The 16675-nt window shown below is 41.9% G+C and overlaps 1 protein-coding gene across 3 annotated transcripts in view; it reads left to right on the forward strand.

The window, feature by feature from the left end:
- The window catches only part of CSNK1G1 (casein kinase 1, gamma 1), a 104970-nt gene that overhangs the window by 44448 nt on the left and 43847 nt on the right, over positions 1-16675 (forward strand). For all 3 annotated transcript variants that reach the window (XM_010571547.1, XM_010571548.1, XM_010571549.1), the window contains exons 4-5: positions 6323-6363; positions 11078-11147. In XM_010571547.1, coding sequence (XP_010569849.1) covers positions 6323-6363; positions 11078-11147 — 111 coding nt within the window. The remainder of the gene's footprint in view (positions 1-6322; positions 6364-11077; positions 11148-16675) is intronic.

Consider the following 16675-nt stretch of genomic DNA (forward strand, 5'->3'; position numbering starts at 1 on the left):
ATAACAAAAATGCTTTTTTTGTGACAGCCCCCCCCCCCCCCCCCCCGAACAGCAAACATCAGAATAGCAAGATCCCCATGAAGATGTTGAATTGCTTTGTAATCTAAGCTCTGCTTTGAGGTTTAGCAGCAGTAGTGGATCCCTCCAGGTACATGGCTCTTGCCTTTATTTGGCTGGTGCCCAAATGCTGATCCTGTTTCCATGGTGGTTCTTTTTCATGTTTCTCAAAATTTTAGCGGTATTGGATTTCTGACTAATGTATTGTTTCAAAGCACGGGCTTTACACGAGAGATTTAACTTCTGAAAAGGTCAGTTTACAGTGAAATTCGGTTTTAACTATGGAAAAAGCAACACCTGTTAATTGAGTGGCTCTTTTTTGGTACACTGGTAAATGTTTTGCTAATATGGGTTAATTAGGTAGCACGCTGTAATTGGGCAATAAGCCATACATACTGATAACAGCAATTAGGTGTAGGTCCTTACAGAAGCTGTACTATTGTTGCTTTTTGCCAGTCACTATAGCTTTAAGAACTCCTGTTTGCTCAAATATCAGATATTTCTATTGCACAGATGTGATGCTAATTATTGCTGTGGGGAAGGAGAAGCAGCATGTCTGAAATACGAGCAAACAAGTCTCTGATAACAGTTTTGTCCTGCAAAGATGAATGGCGTGCCCTCTGCTTTTTGGCTTTTTTATGTGGTTTTGGAGAAGTTAAGCACCAGTGAATGCTTTTAGTGACACAGGAAGAACAAAGTCATGCACTGATAAACAAGGGGGAAAATCTATTTTTCCAATTCCCCAAAGAATTTCTTTTTTTTCAGGTGTTGTGTTTTCACTCTAAGCTGCTCTTGTATTGTCCTCCAGCGCCAGACAGAGGGCTGATTGTTCAGGGAGGAGATGGCATGTACGTATGGAAGCTGTTTTCTGCGAATATCAAGCACGCTGCTTAGGGTTGATCTTTCTTGCTGCAAATAGAGATAGCCCTGGGGATATTACTTTTTTGAAGCACGTGGGAGCAGCACAGTTGGATTCCAGCCCGCAGAGGAGTTGAAATGAGAAGATGAATGCAAAACTCAGCATCTGGCCCAGAGTAGTAAGATGAAGCGGGGTTAATTGATTGCTGTTTCTTCAGACAGGCTGCAGCTTAGGTGGTCTGTAAGAGCTTTGGTTTCTGAAGTGGCTCAATCTGCTAGCAGGGGTACAGTGCCAGTAAAGAGCAGGGGATCTTGCTTGCCATTCCTGGGCCAGACTCTGCATGCTTATGGGGTTTCACTGCCTTTTGTGCAAGGCCAAGCCCTATCATGCAGCTCCCAGTTATCTGCCAGGTCAATTCTCCTGCTGCCTTGGGAGCTGGAGCACGCCTGAAGTTCTACAGTGTGACTTCTGCTGTTATGAGGTCCTGCATCTCCACCCCAAGCTGATAGGAGAACCAGAATTACATAAAACAGCCTGAGAAACAAACTCATTGAGCTGTAAAATTGTGTGCTATCAGTAGGTGCTCACTGCTCAGGAAAAATGGGATTTAACTTGTTAAATTTAGTACTGTGATAAGCCATGGCTGTAAACTTCACTGAAGAAAAGATATCGCCAGTTGACACTATGAACCACCTCCTTATATCGACTCACGGACTTACCCCATGGGTATTTCTTGTATTTACCCAAAATCCTGAACCATGAGCCATGTTAGGGATAAATAAACCTATTCAAATGTCTCATTTTTTCCCAGTGTTTGGCACCCTTATTTAGTAAAGCAATTAAATAGGTACTAATGTAAAATTATTCCAGTTTTGGTAGGTTGGAGGGTTTTCTAAAATAAGCATTAAGTACTGGATAGACCAGACGCTTATTTTAATGCAGAGCTGTAGACTGGAGCCCAAATCTTTTTTTTTTTCTCCAATGCAAACATTATCTGGCATTTTCAAAACAGTGTGTTCAATTATAATTTTAAAATAATGATTAATGCAGCTTTTCTCCCTGCTTGGAGGGAGTGTGGGGGATGGAATGTTAAGAGGGCTACATCCTGTATGTTGCTTGTATCCTCCCTTGACAGGTTACTGCATCAAAGGGATTTTTTGAGAAGTCTGTTTTCATGTGCCACCCAAAGAAATTGTGTAGTGTCCAGAAGTCAGATGTCAGCGTGATTCATGCAGAGGTCTCATGAAGATTCAGCGCGTCTCAACAGTGAGCAGCAAGCCCCAACCTAGAAGAAAAGCTGCTTATTTGTACATTGTCAAGTCAGAGCAGGTTGATCAGATCTGGGAAGGTGCCCCCCCAAAAGCAAGAACCACCCAGCAGACTCCCAGCCTGCAGTTTGAAGCCAGGAGCTCTGCTTTAAAACAAGTAAAACAATAATAAATAAATGAAGATGATAATGGTCTCTGATAGTGGGGCTGGTTTTGTCTCTGCTTCCCAAATAACAAAATAATCATGTGACTATTGGACTAGAATAATGCTAGATGTGGAGGGCATGGGTAAGAGTAGATCCTGTGTAGGATCCACGCTAGGAGCTGCTGTTTGGAGACATGCTCTAGAAAGCACAGCAAATCTCGCACTACGCAATTGATGCGAACTCATGTTTCAGCTGTTCATGGGATCTGGTCTCTCTGCAGATGCTCTGCTGTCTGGGGTGAGCTCTGCTTGGTCTTTAGGACAACTGGTTGGATGTTTGCTCCATTACTCAGCCCTGATCTGTCATCAGAATGTATTATCCATATAGTGACGAACTAGAAGGAAGGGTCAAAGGATTTTTAATTTGTGTCATTTGTGAGAGGTTTGTACTTGTGGCTCAACTTTGGGAATAGTGCACATGAGAGATTGATCAGTTTGGGATCCTCTACTGGTCTGCAATCTGTCCATATATTCAACGCATCTTACTGCCAGGGCTTGAGAAATCCACTCTGTTAGGTTTCCCACGTGAATGCCAGTGTCTTATTCTAAATGAGAAGTGATGCATTATGTAGTTCATAATTGTCAGTGGAACTACCCAAAACTGAGGCATGAACTTAATCGCTGCTCCATCAAAAGCGTTGCCTGAACTTGAAAGGCTTTTGTTAGCACAGTTATATCATCTCAGCTGTATTACAGATCTTTTGTCTTACTAAGATAAGATGCAGCTTCTATTCATGGCTTATTTTACTGTGCAGATTCACTTTCTCTTGTGAGCAGTGCTGCCTTTACTCTTCCATTTTAATACCAGTGCTGCCTTGTAGAAGGAGGAAGAAGAAACCATTACACCTTGGAGAGTGTGATAGAAAAACCGAGGGGTAGATCTCAGTCTGGAGCAAGCCAACAGAGAGATTTTGGGGATTTGCTTTACCTTCACAGCTGGCAAAGCAAGCATTTTGTGCTGCAGCTTTAGGAAGGGTTTGGAGTTCAAAAGCTGGATCCATTTGCACCCCCTTAAGTTTAGAGTCTCCCCATAGTGTGTGCTCTGAAGGGGATGAACTGGAGGATTAATTAGGTCATTTACCTTTGGCTGCTGGCCTGACATCTCAGGCTAGTGTTTTGCTAATCCCAGTTTTTTTAACTGAGGAACTATCTTCTGTCTATTCCTCAGCCTTATGAACCGGACCATGATAGACTGGATTATGGTTCCACATACATGGAAGGTGTTGGCAATGTCTTTCTCTGCCTTGAAACGAGCGTGGAAGAGCACTGTTTCCTCAATATTGTTATCCTATGTTGGTGGGAGAGCCCAAGTGTTGCTAGAAGGTCTGTGGGTCATCACTCCCTGGATGGACTTATACCCCTGCACGTTAAGCGCCAAAAACTACCTTGAAATGGTGCACCTCCAAGATTGTGATGGAGGTCGTGGGATCTGTAGGGGATAGTGCTCCCATGCCTCCCTCCTTGGGTTTTTTGCTGTTTAAAACATCTAACTTTCTCACATATTTGAGCTGGAGCTTCCCTTAGTCTGGCTCAATGTCCTTAAACTGAGCATCTTGATAGGAGTTCAATCCCTATCATGAGGAAGGGAAGAGGATGTAAGTGTCAGTGGGCGAGCTACAGCTGGAGCTGCTGATATGACTCATTTGCTGGTAGTTAATATGGAGCAGATAATTTACATGTATTTAGTCTGCCTTCCCTTAATGTCCTTGCATGTTCTCCCCCTACCAGTTGTCGGATAGCATCAGACTGGAGCCCTTATCTGTCTCAAAGGGTAAAGCAGTTTATCCTGCCACCCCCTTTCCGCTGATTTGGCCTTCCAATTCTTTCAGTGCTTTGAAGCCACTTTCCAATGCCTGAGTGTTCCTGGTGTGATTGCAAAACCTACTTTCTACCCTTCGTTTCCAGCCTGGACATAATAGCTTTTATTAAAAGATCTAAAGAAATAGATTCAAACAACCTTGTATTGCAAGGGTTAATGCTGGAGCTCAGCTTACACATCTGCTTGCATAAAATACTTCCTCTAAGGATATTTAACCTCACATTTAAGTGCCTGCCCTGTATTAAACAGCATTGCCAGTTACTGTAACAGGTTGAAGCTTTCCATAATTTTTTTTGGCTTCCCAATGAATGTTAAAGCAATCTGCTCAGCACAGGACTTGGAGTGGGAGTGCCCGATACAAAAGTCGAAGGCCGGAACTACACTGAGCAATATAGCAGGGACGGTATCAAAAGAAGTTGCATGCAGAAAATATGAAGCTACTGAAAAGTAAAATAAATGGGAAATTTTCCTTGATAAGTATTTCAGGGTTTAAAGATGACTGTTTGTCTTCTCTCATGTTAATAGTGTCTTTAATTTTATTGAGTCTTTTACTGTTGTTGCTGCATGCGAAGAGTATATCTGTACGTAAGGGATGACATAGCATGTTTTTTAGTGGTGACATGTAGATATGCTAGAGCTGCCCAAACTCCTGCCTGCTCTGAAGTATGTTACTCCCTGTCCTGGACTTTCTCAATAGCTGGTCTGTTCTAAGCATCAGCAACTGTTACAGGAATTGGAAAGTAAATGTGTAATAGGGCTGGGGAAAGTTGATGCTACAAACAAGCACTGATAATTTCCAGTATAGATTGCTATTGAATTTTGGAGCTACACAGTCACTCAATGAAAGCATGACTTGTGCTGTAGTGGTGCTAGCAACAATGAGCGAAGAAGGTCAGCCCTTCCCTGTATAAAACCACGGAGAGCTTTGTGCGGTGGAGGCTGCCCTCCTCAAACGATACAGTGGAACTAGAGGAGGTCAGAAGGGTGGCAGAGATGTCAGGACGATGGGACAGATCAGGTACAAGGGCTGCCTGAGCATCCCTCCCAGTGGTATCCCTTCCAGGAGAGTTTGCTGTCAATCATGAGCAACATGGAGAAGGGGAAGGGGGGGTGATTGCTCAAATTACCTCACAGAGGAACTGGAGGACTTTGAATGATATGACAACTGGCAGCTTCAGAACACACAGATAGATGCTCCTTGACAGATGTAGCTGTGCATCTCTGCCACAGATGCAGGATTGCTAAGGAGGCCAAGGGCTTGGTTCAAACACCAGACAGGTTCCTGGAGGAAAAATTCACCTCCAGCTATAGCACACAGGGATAGTGACTCTGGCTCAGAGTTGTGGAGCCACAATATACCAGCAGCTGGCTGCATGCTTGCCTGGTTATACTCGTCCTAGGCTCTTGCCCTTTGTGCTTGCCAGAGCTAGTATCAGACTAGACACTCCTCCGTATTTTGGGGTCCTGAGAATGGGTTTTGTTCTTCTAGTGTATTTTTTAACATCATTTGTACCATATTGCAACTGAGAATTATTGGCCTTATTAGATTACGAGGATTGCCTTTGTGCCACTGGCATACAGAAGGCATTTTATATGTGCTGCCTGCCTGTTCATAGAGGAAGAAATAAAAGCTATGTGTTGGTACAAAGGTTATTTTCACATGCCTTCTTGCAGTAGTCACTTTGATATGTAGCACTATTATGCTAGTGAAACTTCCTATAGATCATAGGATAAAATTGTTAGGTGTCCAGCAGATTCAAGACATTTCTGAAAGAAATGATGCTCTGACTCTTCATTTTTTGTTCCCCAGACTTTTTTGGCGTGATGTGGATAATAAAACCTAATGTGTCTGGGATGCCTCCTCAAATGCTTGCATCGAATACAAGTGCTGCCATAAAACATGATTACTTTATGCTGAATGGAAGATAGTGTTTGCTTGCCCTGGTGAACTGCTGCAACTTACTATTTTGAGGCTTACACTGTGTTAAAGACGTGAACTTCAGTGGGGAATTGAGAAAAGACAGCTCTGTCATCAGTGATGCTCTTCTGTGTTGTATCTCTAGCTGCAAATGTTGAATGTGGAACTAAAAGGTTTTTTTCCTTTTCCTTTGCAGGTAAAAATCTCTACACCAATGAATATGTAGCGATCAAACTGGTAAGTAGAAGCTTCAGGTGTTCTTAAATGGCTTGCACTTAATATTAAAAATTCAGACTAAAAGCAACTCTCTCACTTTGGGCTTAATGCTGCTCTCACCCTTAGCTAGAATAACTTACTTAAGCTAAGATAAATTCTTGAGAACATTTAAAAATGAGGAAAAAACCCCATCCCTCCACCTGCTGAACATTCTTTTGTACCTAAATGGTCTGTAGCCGTCTTACACCAGTGAGAGACTTGTTCCTTTTTCCAAGCTGACTACCAGGTCCCAGTGAATGGCACTGATTGTGGGTTTGCCACCTCTTCCCGCTCCTGGGTTGAGCCTTTCTGTTCAGGACTCTTATTGATTCTCCAGATTCTTATCTCCCTCTAGATGGGCTGTTGTCAGAGCATTTGATTAGGAGTCTGGCACTCTGCAGCCTGCTGCTCCAGTTTTGGAGCCGAGAGGCAGGAAAGGGGGTGTTTCAATGGTTAAAATTCCCTTGGGGGAGAGTAACAGCTCAGTCTGGTATGATGCCAAGAGACTGCAGATGTAATAGGCAAAACAAGATTTAATTTAGCGAAGGTTAGTCTTTCCTCTAGTTGATTTGGGTGGCCTAGGATATATAGCCATAGCATCTTCAGAATTATTTTCTCCTTTTATGTCATAGGATACTAAAAATGAACCAAATTGGCTCACCAAAGCATTGCAGGAGTTGTGTTAAAAAACCCAAGTCCCAACAGTAGCGAACTTCAGACCTTGTGCAAGCAGTTTTGTTCACATCTCTCTTCTCATCCAGTATTACAAGCCTCAGTACCAGTAATCAGATTATTTTCTGCCCTGCAGTCAATGTAGCCCTCCCCAGGTGCATGCAATGACAGTTTCCATGTTTCTTCTATGCTGGACCAGCGAATGGTCCAGGTAAAAAGTCTTCTTCTGAAGACTGCTTCAGGGTATGAAGGCACTGTGGTCAACAGTGATTTGGAGTAGGAGTCTAGGAGATGGGGACACTCTCTAAATCATAGCTCTTCCAGATTTATAAAATCATAGCCCAGTAGTTTGTGTTTATGCCTTAACTTTTCCTGTCTATAAACTAAGACTTTCATTAGTCTCTTGGGGTTTTCAATTTTGATGTCTTCAGTTGATGTGCTCTTTTCTCATTGGTATGCTCTTTAATCACAGATTGAAACCCTAGAATCTGAAGTTAAAGTTGTAGTGCTAATTTGATATTAGCAGCACACATGCCTGTTTGCCCAACCAGTGTGTCTGGCAAAATGACGGGAGTCATTCAGATTACAGAAGATCAAGATGGACTTGGTGCATTAATTCTGATCGCGTTCAAGTGCCACAGATTTTATATCTCTAGCATTCTCCTTATACGATGCGCCGTAGATGAAAAATAATTAGGGCTTTGCAGGAGGGACTTGTTTTCAAGCCTGTTGGCAAATGTCAGAAGATATTCCCTAAAATAAACAAACACCTGCAGTGGAGCTTAGGTTGTCCTTGATATGGATCCACATCAGGAAGGTGGACTGGTGCTTGTTGAGTAGCTCGCTTTTTAGGCAAATCTGACAATAGAAAATGCACTGTGTACACAGGCCAGGTGTTCTATTGAATCAATAACGCTTCTAATTTGCTTTCAAAGATAATCCCACAAAGTTACAGTATCGGAAGGCGTAAGGAAGTAATACAGGAAAAACATAGCCGTATTAATCCAAAGGATGCTTGTTTCTCTCAAAATACTGCCTGCAGTGACACCTCCCAGTAACCTGAAACCTTTCAATAGCCATATGGCAGACCTGGATGGCATTACCTTATTGCTACCTTAATCTTAGTTATTTTTTCTGGTAGTATTCTTTCTTCCCCCCAAAATAACTGACTGTTAAAGCAGATAAAACCGGAGTGTGTTGCAGAGTATTTGCCCTGTTGTGATTCATGCTTAATAATTTCTGGTCCTTCACATTTGAAGGACTGGAATTGCCATCCGGTGGCCATCCAGGCATTTGCATACCTGCTCCATTTCTCAGAAGATTAATGAGGGAACAGTAGAAGAGATAGGGTTTTTTTGGTCTCCTAATCTTAGACCATATTCCTCAGGAGTAAGAATTACTTGGCCTCCCTAACAGCAAATATGTTTCTCTTACATGTGTATTTAAGTGTAATTTTCTTTATCCTTTGAATATTGTGGACTAGTGGTAGAATAGCTGCTTTCAATGTACTTGAAGGCAACATTTTCTTTTTATCTACATTGCTGGACCAAGTCAAAACTCTGCTCCAAGTCCTTCTAGCTGTGTGAGATCGTCTTCTGCAACTGCAACCCTGCTGGCTCAGCTATTCGTGCCTCCTGTCATGATGTTAAAGCTGGAAAATTAGAGAATTGTGTAATGGATGCCAAAGAGCTGATCAGAAAGTGCTGTGAAATTCAGTGCTAATGTCTCATGGTTTCTCTTTGGGGTTGAGGATTGTGCTGCATCTTGGAAAATTGCTAGCGGTGGAGAAGAGTGCCTGTGTTCTGACTTGTGTGGTGTCACCATATAGCTCCTTCTCCTGCTCTTCAGCTGAACATTATTTGGTTAAGGACATCTTGTTCATGGAGGAGTTCGTCTTCTGAAATGCCTTGGTCGTATTTACTGGTTTAATCGTTTGAGGGTTTTTAATGCTGAATTGCAGATAGTAGGAGTTTCTTCCCTGCATGAAACCAGCCCGTTAACATACAGATGTAGTGTGAGCGCAGGTACCAAGCTGTACCCTCTCGTAGTGATCATGATGCCATTAGTTCGAGCTGTGGATCTTGTATGTTAAGCAGTAGCAATTCAGTTATTTTCGCTATAAATGCAACATCTGCCAGCATCCTTGAGCCCTTGGCCTATAGGACAACCATCTGTTCTGGTATGATCTTCTCGGAAGCTGCCACGACTCTGGCAAGTGTTCAGAGCTCAGGCTCCAGCAGCTCCTGATGCAGAAGTGGTTTGGGCTTACTTTCCCTGATGTTGTTACGAGCAGACTCATGTCCTGATACATTAATCCTTCTACCTTTATCCAAATAGTTTATTTAGATAAATAAACTATTCACTGAACAGGCTGAGTTCGTGTTGCCCTAAATCCCTTTGTTTTGAAGGTGTCTATAGACTGACCCTTAAGCCGCCATTAACAATTATCTTAATTTAAATGTGATTTAGATAACAAACTTGGTTTTGCATTGCTTTATATTTGCCTTCAATACAGGTTCAGTTTTGCCCTCAGAAAATTTTTCACTATTGTTTTCTAAGTAGTTAGTTGGTCATATTTGACTTCTGAAGCTTTTAAACATCAGAAAGTTGAGAAGCAACCAGGAACATTTCTTCCCCTTGCTGGCAAATGGAGGGGATGACTTGAGCTGGCGATGAACAGCTTGGCTGGATGTCAAATTGCCTGAATTCCTGTACAAAAATCATTCTTCCAACTTAAAAAGAAGTCTTTAACGTGAAGTTCACGCCAAATGTGGACATTAGTCTTATGCTGCAGACCAGAGGTGAAACAAGACAAAGTAGATCAGCTAAAGCCTTCATGTCCTCCTGTGCAGACAGAAGAGTTGTTCCACTGTACCGAAGATGTTGGCTCAAACTCTTATCTAAGGTGCTTTTGCTCCGATTCATAGGAGCTGACGTGAAACACGAAAGGACTTTTTTTGTGTTGGTCTTAGGGGGCTCCTTTATAGGCAAAATTCTAGATAATGAGTTCATCAAATAGAGGGCTATTTAGCAGGTTTTTGAAATTCAGACTTATTTTGGTGCCGTGCTATGAATTTTATGTAGTTTTGAGCATGGAGCATTTTTTTTTCTCAAAAGCAAGGAAATAAGCAACATCCAAACAAAAATTGAGGGCAGTATTAACTTCCATTTCAAAGATGTCTGGGAAGTAGGTGAATCCACATTACTGCCTGTCCCAAGTGCATAGTTTTATTGAAAATGTAATTTCTCAAGTCTCTTAATCCTCTCCATGTTAACTTTATCTTTTTAGAAGCTTTGTAATCTTACATGTTAATGCCTTTATGGATTGTAGGCATTAAGTTTTGTGCATAAAGCGCAGATGAGTAACAGTTGAGAAATGTAATGTTTCGGGTGTATTGCAGACTTATCAATTTTTATTATTCTGTGTATAAAAATAGAATATTCTTGAGTGTTTTGAGATGTTTGACTGACACCTGCTACTGAAGGGGAAGACTTCTTCCAGTGTTTTTACCAGATACCTGGCTGCACTGTAGTGCTTGCTGCAAGCAAGATTGTACATTTATACAACTGTGGTCTGATTTAAAACACAGGTACATGACTCAACATTTTTCAAAACTATAGGCTAGTGACCAACAAAAATACTGCGGGCAACCACAGTCCACAAAGTGAACTTGGGACTTGATCTTTTGCAACCTTGACTTTCCTCCTACTAATGTCTAGGGTCATTCTTCAAGGACCAGGAGCTTTGTTGAACGATTCTTGAATTTCACTGCCATGAATGAGCTTTGTATTTAAATGAGGAGGTTATTTATCCTCCAGAGTGCAAGTCTTATTGCTTTTTGTTCTCTGCTTATTTAAATGACATCTAATGGTGAAGTCTGTTGTTAGACTTTCAGTCTAGGGTGTTTTATCTTGAAATGTGAAGCATTATATACAGTGACACATCTTCAAGTATAGGATAGAACTCTTTTCAGTCAAACGAATTTTAACCAAAAATTTTTTTTTTTTTTTTTTTTTTTTTTAGGAACCAATAAAGTCACGTGCACCACAGCTTCATTTAGAATACAGGTTTTATAAACAACTTGGAAGTGCGGGTAAGTAAACCTACCTTAAGCTTATAGAAAGTTTGTGATTTCTTTATTAAATCAAACGTCATCATTGTATTTGTTGTGTAACTCTGACTTGAACTCACTGATCTGGACAAATTCTTTTAGCCTCACACAAGTTTTGGAAGAGATTTGGTCAGTATAACATCATAATGATACTGAGTAATTATGTGGATCTAGAAACGTGAGTTAGTGAGGAGTGACTGATATGGGAAATACCCATGTAAGTGTGTTTGTAAAATATAGGAACCTTTGATGGAGGGCAAGTTATTTATGTATAGAATGACAGATTTTAAAAAGGTGACATAAAGTGTTAAAATCTAGGAAATTGTGTAAGAAGCGTAGAGCTTTTCTAATAAAAAACTGAAATACTGTTTTCATTGATGTTTACTAAATCGTAAGAGTGTCCAAAAGCCCATGGGCTCAGTATCCTCTGTGCGACTGTAGTCGACAACAAATACGAGAAGAATATAACAGGATAAGCCAAAGTGGGGGTTTTTGTTTGGGTTTTTTTTCTGGCAAGCTGTCTGATTTCCCTAATACAGGGCTTGAGCTTGTGTCTAATAGTGTTTCGATTTTTCTTCCCTGAATTTATGGTTGCTTTTTAAACCTATATAGACTTCTAGCATGTGCTGTTTCCCATGCCAAGGATTTCCACAGCCTTGACTACCCACTGCACAAGGAAGTCTCTCTGAAGCAAAGACCTCCTCTGCTCCTTCTGTGCCTTGGTCATATATTGACCTTGGGTTTTGGCAAGTTCCCTACATTACTGTAAAATTTTTACACTTTCTTCTGATTTTATTTTTCTTGTTTTCCCTGGATGGACCTAGCTTCCACTGGTAGAGGATGTGCTCTCATATTACCAAAATACTAAGTTGAACAGAATGTAAGATACATCTGCTCTGAGCTCATAATATTCAGTGCCTGAACAGTTGTCCTGCATTTTTCCTTTCTGCTTGTTCCAATTAATTTTTCTAATCCATTTCCTTAATTTTGTGTAGCACATTCTGTGGAGATTGGGTGCTATAGCACTCTACATTTTGTGGCTTCTTTGCTCCTTATAGGATGCAAAATCTGGAATGTGGGAACCAAGTTGTCACTATTGGAAACACTAAAATATTGTTGTTATTTGTTTTAAACAGAACTTGTCCCCTGAAATAAGGTGCTCTTTTCTATGTATTTTGTATTCTGGTGGTAGCATCTGGTACTGTGGACAAAGCTCCTGATAGGTTAATGTCGTTGCTTAATTCCAGTTACCTGTGCTTTTGAGACTTTAGGCATTTCTGCTGAAGCCTGTGTAGTAAATAAATCAAATGTAGGATCACAGAATAAGAAAGAGACTTAATTCTGCTCCTCGGTCCCTACTTGAGTTCAGCTGATGCTTGCCATCTCTGTGATAACCCAGCAAATGTCTTTCATGACACGTGAATGAATCCGTATCTGCTTTTTCTACACCCATCAGCTTTCTACCACGTTTTAAAGATGTTATTGAAGAATTTTAAAACTGATCAAATGTTGGGGGTTTGGCTTTATTTTGGTTAGATTAAGTATTTTTAATGGGTTTTTTCCTGTTTCTAACAAATCTAAACTTTTCATCCTACAATGAAAATTTTTCATCCTACTTACTTACCCACACAGGGCACTTCTCCATGTGCACGCTAATGGAAGTATTTCTGAGTATGCTGCCATCAGACATGGAGATCTTGCCTTCCAGATCTCTCTTCCCCTCTTTCTAGGGGGGGTGCTGACTGTCATCTCAAGCCTTTTTGCCAGTATTTGTCAAGAGACTGTTCAGAAGCCTCATGAACAACATGACTTTTACTTCTATCTCTGTGTGGTCCCACGGGCATCGCAAATGCAGCTCTGATAATGTGTTGAATGCCATTAGAAGCTCTTGTTCTACAGTTTTGCCAAAACAACTGGAAATAAGCCAGGAGCTTGGGTGGAGGATGTGAGCCTCCTCTCTGGTCTCTCCATGTAACTTGGAAGCTGAACAAAATAAATTTTGGTGGAGTCAGACTGCCAGGACCAGGGAGCCTTAACTTGGTGTCTGCATGCCATGCTGAGAATTAGGGGCAGACCGTCTGCTGTAAAAACAGATTGGTGCTAAATATGGGCTGACTTTGGGGAAATAGATGGGTCTGTTCTCAGTGATGTTGTTAATGCCAGGCTCCCCTTAATGGTTCTTGCTTAAAAGCTTCAACTGCTCAGACAACCTTGAACTTCAGTAACCAGGATTGGTTACTTGAAATTATGGTAGACTCGCCAAATGAAAACTGAAGGTGCCCAAACCCATGGTGTGTATGACTCAGAGGAGAGCAACAGTAGTGTTGCATGTGACATACTGTTCAATAAGTTAGCCAATTAGTCTTGCCAAATAACGTGGCTGACTGCAAACCTCCCACCGTTAGCCTAAAAAGTGAGACTAGTAAAAGCATTGCTGTAACACTGCAGTAGCGGCGTGGTCCTCTTATTAGTGCAACTGCTGCGTTCAACTGCATGTACAACCAGATGGTCTCGGTGAGCAGCATCTCTGTGAGAAGTCAAAATTGTCATCACCTGCAGCATTTGGAGAACATTTTTTTTTTTTCCTAATGAGAAGAATTTTAACGGTGATTTCCTTTTTCCTGGATGTTCAGAATAAACATTTTTAAAGTATATTAGTCTTGGATACTGATCATAGGAAAACTTAGGTTGGAAGGGACCAACCTACTGGGCTATGGATCAAGTAAGAATCTTCTTGTAGGATAGCTTTGTGTGTGTCGAAGAAAGATTTTTCATCTCTAGTATGTGACTGGATGTGTCCACGTGAAGTTGGGACTAGCCTGGAGGAAAGTGTTTTGTTGCAGTTGGCCTTCCAAGAGAATGGTCTTGGATGCTAAAGACTGCAGAAAACTTCATCAGGACTTGCTTGCAATGTACCAGGTTGAGAAGCACAACCTCCAAACTCAGGAGCTTAAAGGTTTTGTGCATCAAAACCCCTGCAGAAGCCCAACCAGTGTTGTTAAGGGGGCCTGAAGTGCTCCATCACACTGGTAGGACAAGTGCTATTTTTGGAGAGAAATTTGCAACTAGCTCTGTAATGCTGACTTCGGAGTCTGGTCCTGTAGTACATTGCAAAGAATATTTTTGGTGGACTTTTGCCCCAAAATTTTAGAACAATTCTACAGTTCAATGCCTGAAGGTAACAGTTACCTGCTTCACTTGTTGCCATCATCAAACACTAATGAAATTAGTCTCTCCTTTTTTTTGGCTGTTCAGTTTAGTTTTGCATTTTCCTTGGTGGTGTTAAACAGAGTAGCAAACAGCCCAATAATTCAGGGCTCTGTCAGAAGTTAATTCCTGGGATGAGCTTCCACGTGAGATCTTTCCACGTGAACGGAGGAAGCAGCACAGTTGTGTGATAGCTGCCTCTTCCTTTTGCAGCTGCTCTGTGGCTTCCTGTGCCACACACTCCATCAGCATCGATGTTTAAAAGACTTTCTGACAAGGCACCAAAGTTGCATCTGTTGCCTCCCATCAGCACCAGCTTCTTCATCTGCCACGTGACTCAGATAAAGATCACTAGTCAGCTTGGATTAACTGAGGAGAAGACTGGATTTCTTGTGTCTCATACATCTTAAGACATATTTCACATTAGATTAAGATATACTAGAGCAGTGAAAAATTTGATAAAGGGATCTAAACTGTATGAATGTAGCTCTTTTTGGTGCTTCTCAGAATACTCAGTACCAGTGGATATATCAAATGGATTCAGAAGTAGCTAACAGAGATAGTCCTGGCACAGAAGTAACCAACTAACAGACATGTCTGATGTGCTTCTGCAGGTAGTTGATGCTATCTCTGATCTTTCAATGTCTCCCTGTAGTAAGAGAAACTAATAGCTCCCCTATAATTACCTACCTTGCCCCTCTAAACGGAGGGATGTTTGCTTATAGAAATGGGTTTTCATGATTCTTCCTTGAACTTTTCTACCCTCCAAAAGAAGAGGCAGGGGCCTGCCTGCACAGTGACCATCTGCTAGTCTTCTGTCTCACTGTGGAATTAAATATTTAATAACCTAAAATAGTGTATGACTGCTTTACCTTAATGTAAGCAGTGAAACAAAAAAAAGAAAACCGCAGGCACGGTGTCAAAGACCTGATGGTCAGTCCGTAGGGTGTCTCAGGAACGGAAGAGAATTCCTTTAGGTTTTAGGTAGTCTGGGATACGATCCGTTTGCTGACCAAGATAATTGGAGTAGTTTTAACAATCTCTGTGCAAACTAGTTGTGTTACTCTGTCATCAATCCTGTAAGATGCCGGTGTCATACTGAACTGTTTCATGGTTGTTCTTTGTTGTAAAATCCATGTGAGCATGCACAAACATCCTGACACAGAAGATTCACCCTGGCCCAGGCTATTCCCAGGATCTCGCTTTACTGGTGGTGGCAGAGTCAGTCCTGAATTTTCTTCTTGCTGGATAGTACCTACCTGTGTATGAACATGAGTAGCACAGCTATCCACAAGAAGTTCAAGTGTAATGGGTATTCCCCAAAACTAGGCTCTTGCTCTATGACCCTCTTTGAGGACTGGTTGTTCCAGGTGTTCTCCTGCTCCCCAAGGCTGGTTCCTCGGCTGCTGGGCTTCCCCTTGCTCTGAGGCTTCGTACAGCTACTTAAATCTGCTGCTTCCATACCTCAGGGACAAGAGGAGCTCCCTGTCTGACGTGACTGGATGCTTTTACATCTCCTAGGGCTGCCAGAAGCAGTTTAAGTTTCCAGCATGTTTCCAGTATTGGGTCAGTCACTTGAGCATGTCATTTGTCTCCTGCACTTCAAGTTTGTGGAGTAAAGGCTTGGCTTCTTATCATTCATAAAAAATCTTGAATAATCAGGCCCTACAGCTTGCAGGATGATGAGTGGAGGAGCTCCATCCGCACTGCTGGCTGGTGTTTGAGTGTCTGGTTCCCCGTAAGTATTGGGGTGGGGAAGCTGGGGTTGGCAGAGCAAAACTGAGTTACTTTGACCATAGTCAAACAGACCCAGCTCCTGCATTTCCTGGGCAGTGTACCAAAAGGCAAAGCTTTTGCTTTGCTCAAACTGCCCCCTGCTCACCCAGCAGCATCCCAGGACCCTCTTACTTGGTTTGGGTGAATAAAGCAGTTCACACAGCCTGCAGGAGCCCTGCCAGGCCCATTGGGCCACCTTCAGCAGCTGGGTCCTGCTGGTGGCACGCTAAAGCCTTAACAATTGCATTGGCTTTGTCTTGTGGGCTCTTTTTGCTTATTGGCCTGGTTTGAGGACCTTCAGCAGGAATGGTCTTTTTGTTTTAAGGCCGATTCCAGATTCTCACCTTTCCTTCAAGTTAAACTCTCTTACAGACTTCACAGGGGAAACATCTCTTCCAAAGTTTTTGTTGAAAACTCATCTTTTATCAGCAAGCAGTGCCCGTATTCCTTAGCCTCTGTTTCTCGCTCTTCAGCAGCCTTTGGCTTGAGCTGCTCTTTCCCTTGCGTAATGTGGACACGCAGGAGTA

Source organism: Haliaeetus leucocephalus, unplaced genomic scaffold (assembly GCF_000737465.1).
Source record: "Haliaeetus leucocephalus isolate CR32 unplaced genomic scaffold, Haliaeetus_leucocephalus-4.0 Scaffold339, whole genome shotgun sequence".
Lineage (NCBI taxonomy): Eukaryota > Metazoa > Chordata > Aves > Accipitriformes > Accipitridae > Haliaeetus > Haliaeetus leucocephalus.